Source organism: Solanum pennellii, chromosome 11 (genome assembly GCF_001406875.1).
Source record: "Solanum pennellii chromosome 11, SPENNV200".
NCBI classification, from domain to species: domain Eukaryota; kingdom Viridiplantae; phylum Streptophyta; class Magnoliopsida; order Solanales; family Solanaceae; genus Solanum; species Solanum pennellii.
Window position 1 is genome coordinate 64,920,554 of NC_028647.1, and position 20,553 is coordinate 64,941,106.

Sequence of the window (20,553 nt, forward strand, 5' to 3'; positions counted from 1 at the left end):
TATGTAAAAAGAAATCACTGAGTGTTTATCTCTACTGGAATTTAAACACACACAACCTACTTCATCGACCATCAGGTCATACCCGTGGTGCATTATGATTTCAAACATGTGATGCAGTATATTTGAAATAAGAAAATTACAAAAAAATCAAAAGTGACTTATTTTGAAATAGATTAAAAAAGAAAGTAGGAGGCTATATTCAAACAGATAGTATCTGTTTTAGTCTTAGGCTATTCAGAAACTAAATACATGTCTTGGTAAAATTCAGTTACAAACTTGGTAAGATTAAACAACAAACATTAGATGATGAAATATTTTCATCAACCACTTCTCTTGCACGTCTTTTTTTCCTCAAGCAAAGTATGTATAACCTCTACCAACATACTAGTAGGTAGAATCTACACAGTTGATTTCTTAAATCGCCATGCAATTTCATCGATGCACCCATCGAATTCCAAAACATGAAATAAGCATGGCATAATAGACCTTCCGAGATGAGAAAACCAAAATATGGAAAACATGGGAATGGACCAGATGAAGGTACAGGGACAAAAAATTACATGCGCTTTACAACTGTACAAAATTCCCCGAGCACCACTCCTCGTCTCTACATTAGGAGAGCAACCACTTACATAGACGAGAGATAGACACGAACCTCTCTGCCTAAGTTGTGGTGATTAACATCTTCGTATCATTTCTTTGTGTATGTCAAGTAAGGGTCTTGGGCGATAGTCAAAACATCTGGCCTCTCAGCTTGATTATATGTTAAACAACGACGAATAAACTCCTGCTCAAACACATAGAAAAGAGAATCAATAAAACAGCGATCCAAGAATCAGTGGCAAGAGCAATATAACAAAATCCTAATAAGTCTGTAAATACTGTTGGAATTTAACTTTTCTTGTACATTGCTTAATCAAGTTTTATTTCATCAACTAGCTAGTATGCCCAGAGTAGTCATATCGGACACGAGAGTTAAGTTCTAGTATCCTGATTCTGAATCTTGATATGCTCCAGATGTTTCTGGTCATGGTATGCATGGACTACTGTCATGCTAGTAATACAATAGTTGATGGGGATTGAGATAAAGCATGGAGCCAATCGGTGCATGTACTCAACTTGAATCAAAGCCATATTATTATGTATCAGTAAAAGAACAGCATAGCTGTGACCAAAAGTTTACCACATTTGGGGCATCAAATGACCTAAAAATTTAGGCAAACGTCAATGGTTTCATTTTTATTTTGAATTGGGCCTCCGGGTTATCTTGATAATGCTCACAAAAAGGAAAACAAAATAGGGACAATTTATCATATCGTTGTCAGATAAGAAATGTAGTCAGATATAGCAAGGAGAAAACCTCACCTTTGCCTCATTAGAGACAGCTGGTCTTGTAGGGAACTCGACCTTTCTTGCTTTAATAATTGTGTCCTCCCTTAGTATTCTCTCTTGTGTTTGGTCGTGCCCAAAGGGGCGTTTACCAAACAGCATTTGGTACAACAAAATACCAGCTGACCAGACATCAACCTAGTTACATAAATATAAATTTACGAGTTTAGTTCATAAAAACACATAGTTAACTGTTCATTCATCATGTTTTAGGATTAAATATGCATCAATCAAGATGCAGACACAGCATTAAGTCCAAGATCTTTAGAAACAAACTATTTAAAAAAATGTTGTGTACTCCTGGTTTACAATGGAGTCCTATTTAACTTTATCAACAAGTTAAAGCAAAGCAGGAGAACTCACTCTTGAGGATATAAGAGGTGTCTTGCTTAGCTCAAAGCATTCGGGAGGAAGATACCTATAGAAACAATTCATCCAGAAATAATGGACCTTAGTAAAATTTTACAAAGGCAAGAGATGACAGCATAAGTAGGTTCAGAACTAGTGCACCTCACTAAAAACATGATGACAGCATAAATCTACCACTCACCAGTACGTTCCCGCTCCCTGGGATGTGAGTTCCATACCCTGGGATCCGACATCATCTTCCACTATCTTGCTTAGACCAAAATCGGTAACTTTAGCAACACCAAGCTCATCAAATAGAACATTCCCTGGCTTCAGATCATAATGGATGATCCTCTGTGACTTTTTATTTAAGTAAATAAGGCCTTGAAAAACCTGCACAATGATGATTCTTGCTTCCCTTTCTGGCAACACAGGTGTTGCTTTGAGAACTGCATCAAGGTCCTTCCCTACAGGCAAAAACATTTATGACAAATATGAGAGATAATCTTCAAATACCTCATTGCACTGAACATAATTGTAATTGTTCCATATTGATTATGCAATAAAGGGAGTAAACACACCACTACAGTACTCCAAGACAGTGCAAAATGTGTTGTGATCTATCTCAAAAATGTCCCAAAGCCGCACAATGTGATGGTGCACCAAAGTCTTGTGGATGTTGTACTCCCTGATTGCATGTCGTATATAACTTTGCTTCTTCTCTTCGCTCCACTGAGCATTTAGTCCGTGTAGCTTACATGCAACATATCTATGATCTACCAAGTCAAAAGCCTGCCAGAATTTTGCAATTTGAAGTGAATGGAAGGATATTTTTCTCAATATGTTAATACATAAAAGAGGTGTACAATGTCATCTGGTGAATGAAAATATATTTAACACCCACTTTCAGATTCCTACCTTATAGACCTCACTAAATCCTCCTTTCCCAAGAAGGTTTAAGAGGGCATATCGGTGGTTCAAAATCTGAAAATTGTTAAAACGAGAACCGTCTTCATCACGTATGCGTTTCATTTCACGAATGAGCCTTCCTTTCTCAAGTTCATACCGATCTCTCTCACGCATTATCATATCCTCCTCCTAATGAAAATGAATATGATGGTGTGAAGCATGGAGTATATTTTAGAAACAAAGCACCAGAAATGACAGAACTGGTAGGTAGATAAATATTTAGAGAAGGAAGAGAAAACTTACTCGTTTGATGCTAGTTAAACGAGATTTGTAGATTTCATCCTGAATGAAAGAATCTTCTTCCTGCAAACCTCCCTCCACATCTCCTCCATCACTTTTATCTGCAATGGTAGGGTAAACCTTATTGTTAGTAACCTTTTATAATACAAGAAACATAGTTTTGGGCAATCGAAGAAAATGAAAAATCAAATGAACAGCTATTCCTGCTGAACTAATGACAAACAGTCATGAACAAGAAGCCAATATGGGAGTCCTTTTTTTTTTTTTTGAGAAGGTAACGATTTGTATTTCTATTTCCAAAAAGTCAAAACCTGCCACAACATGTTACAGATTCCTAATTACAGATTAAAGAGAGTATAACAGAAGATCTTCAATCCTATGACAAAAATTACGGGGATCCTAAGATATTCATAACTGATTCTAGATCTTCCATATACTCCTGTTTACACCAAAAATGAAACAAAATAAGACAATTCATTTTCATCTTCTGAATAGTGTTGCTCTTGTTCTGATGACATCTAAGGTTCCTTTCTTTCCACGTTGACCACCAAATACAAGCTGATAAGACTAAGGCAACTATATTAAGACAGAACCTCCAGTGAAGTGTTGCTGAAACAACACTCAAGCCAGAGATGCATACAAATTAAGCATGGATTGCTTACAACTCCAGCTTTATTCAAATGTCATCTGCTAAGACGATAGTGAACTTGAAAATCACACAACTTGCGTTTGGAATGTCATGCAGCCATTTAATGAAGAGCAGATTCAAGACCAGAAATATAGTAAAAGAAATTTTAGCGATCTTACAAACAGGTTTGGACAATTTTTTGGGACAAAATCCACTCATTCACAAAGTTACCAGTTTAAAAAAAAATAATAATCTACCCATTCACCAAAATAACACCATAAATCTATCCAAGAGAAGGAACATGAGGAAGTATGATTCAAACGGAAAACTTCACCTGGTTGTCGTTTCTTCAACAATTTACGCTGCCGTTCAATAGCTTCTTTTGTTTCTAATAAGTTTCTCTGTAAAAAAAGATTCATTAGCAATAACACCTCTTGGATCTAGGATATAAGCAATGTTTAGCAGTGTAACTAATATGGAGACACCGAAAACTAATATAGGATCAGTTTCCATATTGGATTTATTCAGCTTGCAAACAATCTAACTGAAGTTAAGTCAGGTAAGTCTGCAAAGTTACTTGGTCTTCCTTTTAATACGTAAAACGCCTCTTTCCTTGACAAGCAACTCCTGTTTGTCCAAAGATTCAGGCAATAGAAACTAATATTAAAATTCTTGATTCAACTCTCAGATTCTCAATATACTAATTTTTTCTAGTTCAAATCTCTCCTTTGTTGTGGGCATGGTTGTTAGGACATAAGCTGAAGTTCTATTGTACTTTAAAAGCTAAATGGACAGGCAGTGACTGTTAGTTGTCGGCATGGATATATTAATATATCCATAAAATGAAACTGCAAAACAAGCAGTCCCTTGCCAGACCACCAAAATACGGAACATACAAGTTGAGCATTCAGGTCCTTTAGTGCTTGCCCATCTTCCCAGGCCTCAGATATAATGGTTCCAGCTCTGCAATTAACCAAAGAACAGAAAAAGATCAGCAGTCACAAAAATAAATAGGTTCAAATTATGATATTTGATAACACGAAAAATAAGTTGATACTTAGAGGATGGGCATACGGCCTATAAATAATCTAGAGTTCTATTAGTATACTTGTTACATAGTTATCACCAACAAAATCCCAGCAATTAATCAATCAATTAGTCTCCTATTAAGACTCATGTCCACGGTAAGCTTAAGGCTTGTCATGTTTTGCCTAATCACCTCTCCCCAATATTTATTTAGCCTACCCTACCTCTCCTCAGACCCTCCAACGTCGACCTCTCACACATCCTCACTGGGGCGTCTATGTATCTCCTCTTGACATATGGAGGCCACTTCCACCTTAACCTGAATATCTTCATTTCTGGCCATATCTCTGCTAGTAAGCCCCTACACATCTATCTTAGCATACTCATTTCCGCAACTTCCATCTTTTGGACATGAGAGTTCTTGACTAACCAACACTCCACCCCGCACAACGAAGCTGGTCTAACTACTCCTCTGTAGAACTTACCTTAGTGTCACCTTTCTATCACATAAGACACCAGAATTCTTTTGATAAGTAATCATCCCATTTTGTTTCTATGTACATTCACATTTTGCACTTTCATCTATGGTTGACCTTAGGTGCCAACATTAACCCCATTTTGGATATCACTCGTGTGTTAAACTTCTATTTAAGCCATGTTACTTTGATTCCCTTTTTTATCTCCTCAAAAAAGTATTCATCCAACTGTGTTTCTATCTAGTACACTTGCATCTATTATGCCATTTTACTGCAAGACTGAGCTGAGGCATCTAAATCTTTTGCATTTAGACATCACAATCCCGGCAAATTCCACTTCACCATTATTCCTCTTCATGGAAGCTACATTCAGTGCAATATCTTGTGTTACTTCTACTTATCCTGAAACCTCACTATCTAGATTGCTTATCCAGAGTCCCGAAGATAGATTCACTCTCTTGTGATAAAGCCTTTATTATTGTTCTTGTAATAAAGCCTCACTTCCAAGTTAATTAGGGCTGACAATATGTTCAGTATTTAGATTATCCATAACAAAGGTAAATAAATCCCGACTTAAGAGAGATCCTCAGAGGAAACTGTAAACACACAATTATGGGAACTCGTTGTACCTTTTCTTACTTTTCACACTCCTGATGCCTTCTCATCTGTTAAACTTACTTAATATTCTAGACCAAGCAGCAAAATGCTCACTATAAATAACACCTTGATAAGAATGCTGTACCTGATTACTCCCACATTGCCCAGTCTCAATGATTCCTGACGCACTTTCATCCGAGCCTCTTGTCTCTCAGCTTTTGAAACAGATATTAGCAACTCGGACATTATTTTCGTTCTCTGTAGACATGAAAAAAATGAACCATTTCCATGAGGGAATACCAATAAACAGGTATAAGATCAACCTTTTTAGATCAACTTGGTATTTTTACCTGCTTGCTGACACGAGATTATTGCAGACACAATGGGACACAGCTAAGAATCAAATTTCTAAGTTAACTAAAGCAGAATTTGACAGCAATATTTTGGCAGGATAGCCAAATAGTGATGTTCACACAACTTGCATGAGATAGTAAATATGTCCACAAATGGACCAACAAAAAGAAATATTTTAGAAACAACAAAGCTAAGTTTGAAAACAATATTTTGCCAGGAAAATGAAATAGCTATGGGTGTGCCCAAAATGTGTGTGTGTATACATGCATACCATATATATGCAAAGTGCTTTGGTACTACAGCCTATTCGATACTCCATAATTCTACATAATGTAGAAAACTCTGGTTTTTAGTTTGAATAATGCCTGTTCTGCTGAAGTGGTCAAGCTGAATACACCAACTTTGTAGGTTTCCTCCATCAGGTAAATCATATTAACAGATACATTCCTCCATAGCATATTCAGACATATGATGATAACTCGAAAGATATATGACTTAAGCAAATATAGTACCAATCAGAGCTGACAAAAAAATTTGATTTGGCGACAAGCACAACAATGTAGCTAGTTAGTGCCACAAATATTTGGTCATGCGGTTCGCAAAGGTAACCTCCCAAACTAAATACAAACACTACCGATTATTTCTAGGGCAGAAACAGAACTTGAGCAATGAAAAGAAGTAAAACAACCAATGAAGCACACCTTTGGCTTTGTCTGCTGCTCGTAATCTTTAAGATCCTTCAGCTCCTGTATAATTTAAGTATGCAATACTGAAAGGTTAGTTGCAATTGAAAATTCTATTCACAGCCAAATCAACTAACAGGTCATTTGGTTCACAGACAAGTTATATACAGATTATAATTTAGGGATTGTAATTCAATAGATAATAATTTCTGAATTATTTGCATTTGTAATCAGATTTTTACTTAGTAGTTTAAAATTTTGTGCATATAATCTAGAATGTTTGTTTGGTTTTATTTTATTTTATTTGATCAAGTAAATAAGGTTTCATTGAATAAAAGACTGAAATTGGCCATATAAAAGAGGTATACCATAAAGTAGAGAACCTACAAAAAGATATGGTTCTGTAAAAAAGACACCTGAGCTTCTATACAAGCAGGTAGTACATGGGTGCACTAAAAGAACACAAGGGACGGTGAATACTCCTCAACTGAGCAGAACTCATCTCTACTCCCTCAACGACTCATGTTTCTCTCCTTCCAAATAACCCACATCAAAGCCAGCGGAGCTACATTCCACACCTTGTGTCTTCTCGACATTCTTCCTCTCTTCCAGTTGAACATCAGCTCCTTTACAGATCTTGGCATTGCCCATAAAATACTAAACCATCTGAAAATATCCCATCATAACACCGTGGCTAGGCTACAATATAGGAGAAGATGATCCACGTCTTCACCCCCCTCCTTGCGTAAATAACACCAACTAATAAAAACAACTTTTCGCTTCCTAAGCTTTTCCAATGTCAAAATCACTCCTCTAGTTGATTGATTTTAAATAAAATAAGCATTTGTCTAATGATATCTTCGATTTATACATTTGTTCTATCCGAATTCATATTCAGTTTATCATCATATGTTCTATAATTACCATATAGGATTAGAAAAATCAAAATAAAATTCAGACTAGTAAGTTTTTCTGTAACTCAAATAAAGAACAATTTTAAGAGTTTAAAATGAGGCATACTATGAGATAAATTGCTATTCTTTCCTGTCCACAGTAAGTGATTTTCTAGCCTTTCTAACTTGGTCCAAAACGTATATATTTTCTCCAACTTTACTCTTGTCTAGTAAATGATCTGAAAAATTTTCTAAAAGGTCTTTTAATACTTCTTAACTGATGTTGAGGAGAGGGAGAGGGTGTCAAATAACCCTCTTAGTTAATGTTATTAACTGGTTTCTTAATCTGTGGACTAGAGAGAGTAACAAATTTTATGTTCCCCTACTAAACATAATTGTTTATTTCAAACACCTTGTTATAGCTTTAAATCAATATTAGCAAACATTATTGGAAACATCCAAGTGATAACAAAAGATGGTTAACAAAACAGGTACCAGATATAGCAAATTTTTAGGCATTTATGAGAACTTATACATGTACATACTAATTCATATGTTGTTGTCCAGTATTGAATTAGTACATCATTCGATATCAGGATTATTTGCAGTACTCTAGGTAACCTAAAGAAGTTGTACCTTTTCCAGCTGTTGACACCGATACTGATAATCTGTGGCCTCTTGACGGGATTTCCTAAGCTCTTCCTCCAAAGCCACAATTTTTGCCCGTAAAGAAGTGATCTCCTCCTAATGTCAAGGGCATTCCACATCATTTCAATAAATTAGAAATTTATAAATAGTAGCAAAGAGTGACTGCATAAAATTCATGAGTTGTGAACCCTTTTTTTGGCATAAATTCCCCCAGATAGAAATTGTAGGTTAGAATGCACTTTTGACAGTAGAAAAGTATGGAAGAAATCTGAAAACTATAACTAAAGCCATACTTCTGATGCAGTCTGTCCATTATGCCCAAGTTGCTCTTTAGGCAAACTATCCTGCAACTACAACAAGCAAAATTGGTAATGTGTTAGTCCACTGACAAACAACTGCCAATTCTACGCAATCTATCATCCTTTTCATTGTAAAGTTACAAAATATGCATCTATTACCTAACAAAATTACAATCTATTTGCATTTGATACTTTCTAAATCAAACTGACTTTCACAAATTAAGTATTAGGGCCTTTGGGTTGCAGTGGATTATATGTATTACATGCTCAATATGCCCACAAGTAATCGCTAGTGTCCTATATAACTACACAACAGAAAAGGTATACAAGGGTAACTAAATCAATCAGAAAATCATTGTTAGAAGACCTTATCTACAAAATAGAGCACACAATATACTGAAACAATGGTAGCTAAGGTATAAAGGAAGAGCTAGGAAAATAGGGAACACGTTACAACAATGAACACTAAATTAATTTCAATATATAGAATGTGGAAACTAACAGCAGGAGACCAGATTTTCCCATTGGTAAAGGTACAATAAAGAATAAACAGTAGAAATCATCAGCGCGAACTCTTATATGTATATTCAGCTTTAAACATTTCAGAATTGACATTATAAAGCAGGAGCTTCTCTTGTTTTGTTTGTTAACTTCCCAATTCCCATGTGTCGTTTTTGGACAAACATTTGCCTGTATTTTTCAAACTTATCCTTTCAAGCTCAATTATTACTGATAATTATGCAATCCTAAAACAAACGTTAAATCATGCTATCCTAAAACAAAACCTTAAATCATGCCAGGAAAAAACTCACCTTCTTGTAAGAGTTCTCGAACAGACCATTTGATGCAGAAACTGCTTGTAACCTGGTCTGATCACCAACTCGGGAACCACGCCCTCTACCAGAATTAGTTTGTCCCCTACTACGGCTTTGTTTTCGTCTATTCACATCTGAACCCACTTTGCTTGTTTCTGTATTCTCTACCATCTTTTTCCCTGTATCAGCTGCTGTCTACAAAATTATTTGCTTCAGCATTAGCATATACATTCTTCCAGAAGGGTAAGCGGAACAACACCCTAAAATAAAATTGCTAGAAAATGGATAGTTGTAAAAAGAGAGTATCTCAGAAATTAGAATGGCTCACACCTAAAGGGACTGGACAAGAAGAACAAGAAGTTATTCACAACACATAGCAAACCTATATAAGATATACCTCCACATGGTCAAACGAAGTTGAGCTGTCGTCTTCTTCAAGTTTGCGCCGCTTCTGAGTGTTTGCTTGTATGAGATATTCCACTCCGTTCTGATAGAGAAGAAGGAGAAATGTCAGCGACGAGAATGAAAAGTTATACTTTAAGAGCAAAAAGTGCAGGACTAGAAACTAAACACAAATTTGTAATGAGTAGTTTGAGCAGTCCACACTGAGTTAGTTTTTCCAAATCATATCCAAAGGTGCCAAAGGCGCACTTAAGCCTTAAAGCGAGCCTCAAAACATGTTGAGTGCTTAGACGCTTCAGATTCGTCAATAAGGGCTTGTTTGGTAGGAGGAATAAGGGATAACTAATCCCGAGATTAATTTTAGGATCAGTTTATCCCATTTTTGGTTGGGATAAAATCGCAGGACTGGGATTGTGGTGTTATATTTCTATCCACATTTAGGGTAGGAAAATAATCCTAGGATAACTTGTTCCCAACCAAACAAACTCTAAGGGTCTAAGACAAATTTATCTTTGCGAATAAGTGCTTCATGGAGAGGCGGCGCTAAACAATTGGTATTTCACTTTTTGTTAAAAATATTTGCGTCTTTTTTAATTGAAGTCCACACTTTACTTGCATTTAGTTATGCTTAAAGCCCCAACAGACCTTACAGTCTCTTGCTTTTTGCCTTTTATAACACTGACCCAATTTAGGAATATTTGTTATTTTACCATAGAAAAATCGGGCTTATTAAAGTAAATCTCTGTCATTCCAAGATTGCAGATATTCGGATTCAAATTTCCCATTTTTAAGTATAGGGAGAAAACTAATGCAATGTACTTCCATAATCTATCTGAGGTGTGTTTGTTTTAAAACTCTGAGGTCACAAATTATTAGTTACTGACAACTCAAACAGATTTCTGTTCGGATTTATCGGATCAGGATTTGGAAGGAAGAAACTTTAATAGATGTGGACTGGTAAAAGCTTGAATACGACAAGGTAGGAAAGCTTTTAAAAGAAGACCTTTTTTCGCATTAATGGCATCGGATAAGTTTTTCTCTTGAAGATTCCAGGCAATTAAAGGACAGAAACCTTAACATTTGCTACTAATGAGTTGAAAATCTCCTGCAAAACTTTAGCTAGTATAAGAAGAGACACGGCGGAAATTGGTGTATGGTATTTAGTACATTGGAAATTTTAGATATTCGGTCAAACTTTTCAAATGCATAGAAAGAAACATGTGAAGAATGAGGCCAGATCAGTAGCAGCACTAGGTTACAAATAGCACTGTTTTAGTGGCAAGCAGAGTAGGATGGTACATACCAGATGTGCGATACGGACATAAAATGCTAACGATATAGCCCCAGGTTTAGTTCAAGTAGCAAAGGTTGAGGACATAAAGTGATAATGATATAAAAGATTTCTCACCGTTAATATGGTTCTTATTATCAAAGACTGGCCAGATTGGTTACAAGAATTGGATGCAAAATGAATGACCATATCATCAGCCGTTCTTAAAAAGAAGAGCAAAGATATCAGATCATTCACATCTGAACCAAAAGAACTAAGAACCTAAAAAAGTGAATTTAGGTGTCTTTCTGATGATTTGAAGCGATTCTAAGAGACCCCTTTTAGTCAAAAAGAGTTGTATAAAACAAGAAAACGGCAGTTTCAGACAAATGATTTCAACCCTTTTGACAACTTCTTGTGAGGAAATGGGACCGAGGAAATTTAGGGTTAATTAAATTCCGACTTTCCGTCACTCATATAATAAGTATTGATTGTCTCAGTGTAATATATTTGGTTAAAAGATGTTATGGTTCTGCAAAACTTTGTGAGAGATACATCCTATGTACAATTTTGATCTATCGAAACTAGCTGAATAATTCAAAAATCATTAAAGCTCCATTTTGGTTTGAAAGAGTATTATAATGTAAACAAAAAGAATATTTTTTTGGAGTTTCAACTTCTATATCTTGAAGTTCAACAGAGGTATCGTAGGTAAAATAATGAGCAATTTTTTCATTTCACACGTGGTATCTCGAGGATTGTGTGCTCAAGTAATTAAGTTTAGTGAAAATCAAGGAGTTTAAACTAATAAGATTGAAACTAATAGATCTCTATCCTCTACATTATTCTCTAAGTACTATTTTAGAGTTGCACAAGCAAACCATGCTTGCAAAGGTACCTGTTTACATGGAACCCCGACCAAACTAAACTCATAAAGACAGTAAATAACTAGATAGATACATAGAGAGCTCAAATTAAGTTGAATTCTAAGCTTTTAAATGCACAATTTATGAGATTTTGCAACATTTAGCAAATTACTACTTTATAATAGAAAACAGAAACAGCAATTAGAAAATCATTTCACAAACTCACATCATCATCATCTGAATCACTAGAGACGGTGGCAGGCTCAGCAACATTCTCAAACATAGCTGGGGAAGACCAGGAATTAGCTTGAGATGTAACAGATGAAGCTTTCCCCACCATTCTTGCCTCAAGTTTCGCAATTTTTGTAGGCAAAGACTGGTCAGATTGGTTAGAAGAATTGGATGCAAAATGAATGACCATATCATCAGCCATTCTTAAAAAAACAACAAAGATATCAGATCATTCACAACTGACCCAAAACAACAAACAACCTAAAAAAGTGAACTTTGGTGTCTTTTTGATGATTTGAAGCGATTCTAAGACACCCTTTTAGTCAAAAAGAGTTGTACAATCAAGAAAACGGCAGCATCAAAGAAATCAATTCAACCCTTTTGACAACTTCTTGTAAGGAAATGGGACAGAGGAGATTTAGGGTTAATTTAATTCCCTTTTCTTGAGGAAAATGGAAAGAATCAAAGAGAGGGAAGTACTAAAAAAATAGTTGAGGAGGAGATTTTGAAATCTCAAGAAGTTAAGTCTTTTTGGGAAGAGCAAAGAGGTTTTTAGTTTCTCACTTGTGGGTCGGAGGTTCGTATTGAAGCCCAGACTAAATTCGTATATTATAAGGCCCATTAAAAAGTGATACTTTTAATATAATTTTCTACGTACCTACGGCTCGAACTTGACATCATGTTGGCTTGTAAGTGATTACGGCTCGAACTTAACACCATATTGGCTCGTAAGTAATTTTTTTAGAGAGGAGAGTAAAAAGGTGAGGAAAAGAAACAAAGAGAGTAGAATACCAGATGTTTGTATTTTGTGTCGTATAAAATAAATAAAAAGATGAAAATAGTCTCTAAAGTTTGGGTATAGTTCGAAAACGTTCCTATTCTTTAATCGCGAGCATAAGTAGTCTACTATGTTTCTAAAATGTATACACGTTTAGTCCAAAACGTGATATATATAGTGTCGAAATCTAAAAGATGTTAAAGATTAACAAAAGTTTGGTGATAACTCAAAATAGTTTGTATTATTTAGCCTTGTGCATAAATAGTTTCTTCGTATTTCTAAATTGTATATATTTTTAATCCTTGTCTAAGTTTTAACAAGTAGGGCAATATATATTTAACTAGTTGAGAATTACATTTAAATTGATCCTATTTATTGGTGTTAGTAAAATAAAAAAAATATTGTAATTTCCAACTTCATTAATTGTATTTTTGGTTCTTAGAGAAGAAAAAGTTTTGCAAGTCTAAAACGATAGAAAAACCAATATAGTTTACTGAATTATTTTTAGAGTAAGAAAAATTGTTTAACTAATTATAAAATTCAAATTATCACCTTTTTTTTATTTTATATAATTCTTTTATACTAGATAAAATCTTAAAATAAAAAAATTTTAAATTATAAAGATGACGGATCAAGCAGATGGATTGGGATATGACTTGTTGTTTAGCTCGTCTTGGTTCAATCCATCTTGACCTATGTAAATTTGGTCACAATATCGATGAATCATTTAATGTGTCATTCTATTTTGATTCTTTCAAATTCAATTTCTATGAGCGAAACTATATGCATAGCGTGATGTCGAAAATTTGATTCAATTTGCATATCGTGAGTCCTTGTTGTGAACCAAGAGTTATTCAATTTGCATATCGTGAATTCCTATTGTGAACCAAGATAACTCTGTAAGAGTATGTGGGCTAGACGTGATAAATAAGACTGACTCAATTGATATTATTGGGCCGAGTAAAATGTTGAAGAGTTTTCTTTGGGATCCAGGCCCAATTAGCTATTGTTAAAAATATAGAGCGATTAGAAAGAACGGTTTAGCAAATTATGTCGAACAAGCTCACATCGAGTTTTTATACAAATTACAAATAATTTGAAACCACAATCTTCTTGATACTTGAATGATTATACAGAACAGCAAAATTCAAAAAAAAAAATTAATAAAATCTTTTCGATACCTGAATGATCATATAATATAACAACTCAAAAGTTAGTAAATTTCAACAATACATCAATAAATGATACACCACTTAATAATTGGTATTACATAGGCTAATCAATTGACAAAACCTAATTTCATATGCCCATTAAGCAGGAGAACAATATTAGAATCATCCAAAAAAAAAAAAAGAGGAGATCTGCTCAAATGTATGGTTACTGGATGGAGATTTGGTCATCCAAAAAAAAAGAGATAATAAAGGGTTTCTGTTACCATTCATAATTTCTCCTCCCATCATGACTGCTGTTGCCAAATCGCGAAGCTGAAAACCTATGGTGATGATGATGTTTGACTGATCCATAAGGAGTTGAATCGTTAAAGTCGAGCCTGTTGGACTTTCTAGATGAATAAGAAACACAAGAATGATCACCAGAACCAAAGTTGGATGTCTTGGCTCTCTTATGTCCAGGAGTTGAAGGAGAAACCATTGGATCGAGGAAAGTCTTCAGGATCATCGGTGATCCAACCAGCTCTATGTTTTGTATTGTACCCTGATGCATATCCTTCTCCGTATTGTGTGTTCTTTTTTCTTGCCTTGCCATATTCATGAGGAGCAGATTGGAACTCATAATTTTCCTTTCTTTCCTTGAACACTTTCTTCTTGGGGGTTGATGATTCCCGATTCCACTTATTGACCTTTAGACATACAATAAACACACAATAAGGTAACATTGCAACGAAGAGATTTAGAGTAGGAAGCAAGAAATGAGCTACGAAGGGAGAGAAAGACAATTTGGAGAAAAGGGGATGGAAGGGAGAGCAAATGACAGTTGTCAATCACAGATATACTCACTATATTGGAATTAGTGCATTCTCGTGCAAAATGCCCTTCTTCGCCACACCTAAAACAAGAACTAAGATGCCATGTACCACTAGTTTCCCCACGAGATCCTGTGCATGCCTGCATTGAACATGTGCAAGTTGAAATTGCAGCATTCAAAAGGATTCCTGAACAAGGACAAGAGAAACACAGACCCCACACACACAGGAGTCATGTACATGTACAATTACTTACCAAACCGGTATGGCCTAGTAGACCACATCTGTAACAGGATATTTCACTCGGACCACCATCGGGGTACCTTGCACAGCAAAGATGACCAAAACTCTTACAAATGTAACATTGTATTTCCTGTAGAGGTCAAGATGAAAACAGGAAAAGTGATGATTAAGCACGAAAAAAAAATCAATTTCAAGTTAAAGTTTCTTCAACAATACCTTTAGATCATCAGCAGAATAGTTATTCCAGCATGACAGCATATCATGCCCAGAATCCCCACATTTTAAACACATTCTAGAACTCTCAGATCCTCCTTGGCTTTTTTCAGGGCAATCCTTAGCACGATGACCGCCCTTCTTGCAGATGAAACACTCCTTGCCCTGTTCATAATCAGCAGACTGAGATGTATACTCCTAAGACCAAAACTGAAATAGGATTGGAATTTTAAGGCCTAGATAATATGTTTGTTACAAATTCCAGGATAAAACCTAATTTCATATAGGCGCTCCTCTCGGGTATTCAGAATACTACTGTGCAATATACTATGGTTAGCAAAGAACCTACCAATGACTTCTGAACCTACCAAAAAGATTAAACACAGAGAAAAAATATGTGCAGTCATGCAACAGATGCACTTCTATGATTCTACAACTTACAACAGTATCTACGTAGAACACAATCATCATATACTTCACTGGTTCTACTGATGAACATACCCTGCTAAGAAGACGGGGACTAGGCGAGTTGATATAAATAACGTTTCAGAAAAGGGAGAGGGCAATGCTGAACTATGAAAAATAAAGTTGCTTTGAGGACTGTGGAAAAGACAGAACTTATGATCTAGTTGGTCAGAAGCGGCAAACATATATAGACCCTCTATACTTAATACCATTGACTTGGTGGTGATGTCGTTTGTTTATTGCACAGAAGTGCATGTAAAAACTGCTTGACTCACAATGTTAGTCAATCAAAAAAATGAAACAGAAGACCAAACTTCCCACTTAACAAATTCAACAATTGTGAGGAGATTAACAAGATGAAATTATCACGAAGGGGACACATAATAATGGTAGCTATTTCAACCACTAACCTTTGTACACTGTTTAGAATTATGATCAAAACTCCCACAAACAAAACATGGTTTTTTGCGTTTGGCTGAAGTACAACTGACTGTCGTATGACCCTCTTCACCACAATTATAACACGTCCCCCAACTGCTGTCTGGAGGATCAAAGTATCTGGGCCCCCGCTGAGATCACAGAATGAATAATAAAGATATAGACCAGCTAAGCCATTCAAGAGATTGTTTGGATTAGTAAAAAACAACAGTTCAAATCATATTACTTCAACTCACAAGAAGCCTTCGTAGGACGACACCATTAGACATATCAACGGGATTCTGTTCAGCTGCATTGTCAACAACATTCATATCTATACTATCCACATTTTTTCCTTCTTTCATTCCATCCACCTAAAACAGTCAAGAAGATAAAAGTACACATCAGTGATCAAGCTCATTTTTTCTACCATTAGTAATTCATTTTCCAGATTTCCAAATTAAATATGAAAACAAATGCATATTTAACCTTGCAAATCATTGTAGAAGAGGAAGATTAAACTAACTTTGTGTAAATGATTTTTTGTTGACAAAAGATAAATGTCTCTTAAAGACTTACTTCGGGTTTCAAGGGAATGGGATTACAATTTACATAAGCTTTATTCACATGTTCTGTGATTATGACATAATCAGAGAACAACCATCATCAGTATACAATAGAAAGAATGAATAGGAGTGACATATGGAACAAAAATGCGATGAAGAGGAGCGACATATGGAACAAAAAAGATGTTCCAAATTTTTGGTTGACCTTCTTTGTTAGGATGGCAGAATTCTCTAAACTCACTGTACTGAGAGCTAAAGGTGTAGAGTATCATATAAAAATGGTACTATTAGTTATAAAAATAATTTTTAAAGGGTTCGTTTGAGCAGGAAACATCAGGACCAAAGTTCCTCCCTGAAGGTACATAAGTGATCCAATTATCCAAATTATTATCAGTCTCTATCACGATTCAGTAACCACTTGTGCCTCTAAATCCAACTCAAGTAAAAAACATTATCACAATAAGGGGTTCTTTTTCAGTTCAACTGTTTTATTTCTTTATAATTCACCATCTTAAGAACTGTGTCTTATTTAACACCAATTGACTGGGTAGTAATTTCACATGTATGTTATAGGATGCTAATCTAAAAGACAATAGATTCAAAACATGAAATCTAAGTTCAACTGGATGGCAGAATGGATCATTTTATAAGTCTGAATAGTATAATGAATTAAAATTCTTGAAAGTCGTGCAAAACAAGTACATAACAAAATGATCGCTATCTTAAAAATTATTGGACATCTCAAAAAATAGAACTTAGAATGGAAAAGGTATAGCATTTCATCCATTCCTTTCTTTTCCTTCAAACAAATCATCCCAAAGACATGACTTCTTTTAATGGTAAGTACTTGTCTATCGATCCAACGGTCTATCCAAAACAGCCTTTGGATATGTTCTTGACATTGTTAATGGTGAGAACTATCTTCTTTCGTAGTTATTTCGGTTTTCTACTTTTTTGTGAATAGGTGTCAGTTTGGTTTATCAGTTTTCTATTAGCGGCTTAAACTGTACTTCCACTCGGTTTATTGGTTTGAGCAAGATAAAACTCATTTAAACTGAATATTTATGCTGAATTGGTGCTACAATAAGCAAAAACACAACAGTGAATATAGAATATACAAAAACGCCAACCAGCTAAATGTGCAGAAGCAAATTCACATTACCATAGACATATCACTACAGAAGCTCTGAAACCCCTTATCTATTCCACTTGATACCTGCTGCATAACAAAGTTAAGAAATAACATAAATCAATCAACTTCAAATCAAAACAATTAGTTAAGCTAATAAATAATGCATAAAAAATCATCAATGCAATCTCACCAATTTTCAGACTAAATTTAACTACTTACAGGGTCTTCAGGAATCTCAACATTCTTTTCCTTCTTCTTCTTCTTTTTCTCTTTCTCTTTCTCTTTCTTTTCCTTCTTCAAATCTGTAACAACCACAACTTCGCCATTTTCAGTTGAGCACCCACGAAGCAAAGCTTTCTCAACAATTTTCAAACTGAGATCTTCATTAGCTTCAACATCATCATCTTCATCTTCTTCTTTTCTTTTCTTACTACGCACTCTCTTAGATTTCTTCATTTTCACCTCTGCTAATTCCTCTACCTCCATAACTTCTGATTTTGCTGATTTCTTCTCCTTCTTCTCTCGCTTACCCATTGTTTTACAGTGAAATTCCAATCGATTTGGTTAGGGTTTTAAGCGGAGAAGAAGGGAGAAGAGATAAACCCTAATTTCAAAAATCCCCAATTAATAAAATTTCGAATGTAATCAGGGATTATTGGGCCTTCAAATTTTTAAATGGGCTTTTGTAGTGATATTAGTTTGGGCCAAGTGCACATATAGCTACTTTGAGAACTATTTAAGGAATAGCCAAATTTTATTTTGACAATACTTATTGGAAGTAATTGAATATAAATTTGTTATATTACTTCAGTTATTTATGTTTGTTATTATTAAAATAATTATAAGTGATGTGTAATAACTAACTTGTTTGAATTTCAAATTCTATATTAATTGACATTGTTATGTTGTTAAAAAATAGTGTGTGGTAATTATGGCTTCTTGATTCTTGAGTGTTATTGATAAAAAAGAGAGGAAGAGAAGGGTTGGTGTTAGTTAATGATTACGGAATTTGAATTAAGTCAGGGCTATAATATGGACTCGGGACATTGGGATGGAAACAAAAAAAAAATAATAGTTGACGATTGAAAGTAAAAGAGAAATTAAGTTTGAAAATGGTTGAGTCTATTACTCTCTTTGTTTCTATTTAGTTGTTACTCTTTTAGATTCACGTCCCTTAAGATGCTAGATAACTTTATCACTATACTCTTATTTAGTGTTCTCTTAAAGTCGAGATTTCAATAAAATAAACATAAATTAATTTATATTGATTACTAATTCGATAAATGAACGTGAATAAATTCCTGTTTAATTTTTTTATGTTGATCAAATTCATATTATCGAGGCTAATAACTCGCAATGGTAAAATAGTGTGAATAACGGCATTTATGCATTGTTTTGTAAAATGAGCACTACTCTCTTCCTTTACTATTGACTTGATACACACGTTACTGTTGAGTAATATTACTACATTACCTTTTGAATATAATAAATTTAATGTTTAGCCAAATAAATTAAATATTGAGTCGTATTTAATAGCAAAGGTAAAACAAACGAAACAAAGCAAATTATCTATTGATTTTTTAAAATGGATAAATATTATTGAACGACTATTTTGATTTGTACGGTAAATAAATAAAAATAGACAAAGATAGTACTAAAAAATATTTACTATCAATAAAAACGACATGTAAATAAAAATAGAGCATGAATGTTTTTTTAAAAAATAAATAGACATGACTTAATTAGATTCCTAAGATGATGTATTATTAAATGTCTTCTTATCCTCAAAAAAGGTATAAAAACATGGTGTATGAAACTTCTAAATAATATAAAATATTTGAATAAAGCAAAATGCACCTCAAAACCAAAATAGGAAAAACTATCAACATTAAAATACATATTAAGGATATTAAGATCTGAATTATTTAAATTTAAATTTGTATTAAGTACAAATAATTAAGGCCCAATGATTTTTTTTTGGCCTAAGGAGGGTTAAAATGGCATTATGAGTGTTTTGTTTGCCCTAATCATAAAGGCACAATTGTAATTTGTATGCATATATTACATAATTAATTTTAGTTTACATTAATGCAAAGTAATGAGATGCATATATATATTCATTTTATCTTCCATGTTTGTTAATTTATTGTTTTTAGTAGTAAAAAAAATGTATATATAATTATACAATAGTATGCATAGTACCATAATATAAATTTTACTATTTGTGACTATTCTATAATATTTAGACAAAAAATCATAAAAATTTATAGTACTATGCGGAAATAAAGACAAGTCAAGATGATAAAATGGTTTCGGAAAATATAGTTTTAATTATATAAAATAAAAACGATATAAAATTTATAAAATTAACAATCGAATCATATTATTGACACAATACATCATTATTCATAAATGTAATCTGGATCGGATAACTTATCATACATTCTACTTATAATAATTATTTTGTTTACAGCGTTAATTTAGATACTAATTTTAGGTAATACTTCCAATTAAACAAGCGAGTAATTAATCATAAACATTATCCGACAAATAAAAATCATAAATACATTAGTTTTTTGATATTTTGAGAGATTCCAGTGTGATTTACGACATAATTTAAGAAT

The 20,553-nt window shown here is 34.1% G+C and overlaps 2 protein-coding genes across 3 annotated transcripts; both read right to left on the reverse strand.

Moving 5' to 3' along the window:
- Positions 1–147: 147 nt before the first annotated feature.
- Positions 148–12,661, reverse strand: LOC107002889 (serine/threonine-protein kinase TOUSLED). 2 transcript variants are annotated; one of them, XM_015201090.2, is made up of 16 exons: positions 12,130–12,661; positions 9,763–9,852; positions 9,363–9,560; positions 8,545–8,595; positions 8,240–8,347; positions 6,729–6,773; positions 5,819–5,931; positions 4,471–4,537; positions 3,909–3,975; positions 2,950–3,047; positions 2,656–2,835; positions 2,319–2,529; positions 1,940–2,204; positions 1,753–1,807; positions 1,366–1,527; positions 148–787 (listed from the first exon to the last, which is right to left on the reverse strand). In XM_015201090.2, the coding sequence occupies exons 1-16, from the start codon at positions 12,334–12,336 to the stop codon at positions 692–694; spliced, it is 2,013 nt and encodes a 670-aa protein (XP_015056576.1). In that variant the 5' UTR covers positions 12,337–12,661; the 3' UTR covers positions 148–691. The 2 variants fall into 2 exon arrangements, with proteins under 2 accessions (XP_015056576.1, XP_015056575.1); XM_015201089.2 differs by having other exon boundaries at positions 8,545–8,601.
- Positions 12,662–14,083: 1,422 nt separating this feature from the next.
- Positions 14,084–18,587, reverse strand: LOC107002871 (protein AIR2-like). Its single transcript, XM_015201063.2, is given in 9 exon segments — positions 14,084–14,557; positions 14,559–14,770; positions 14,928–15,035; positions 15,150–15,266; positions 15,353–15,514; positions 16,225–16,383; positions 16,489–16,605; positions 17,960–18,013; positions 18,149–18,587. Coding segments are annotated over 9 exon segments (1,458 nt in total). The 5' UTR covers positions 18,464–18,587; the 3' UTR covers positions 14,084–14,343.
- Positions 18,588–20,553: the final 1,966 nt, after the last annotated feature.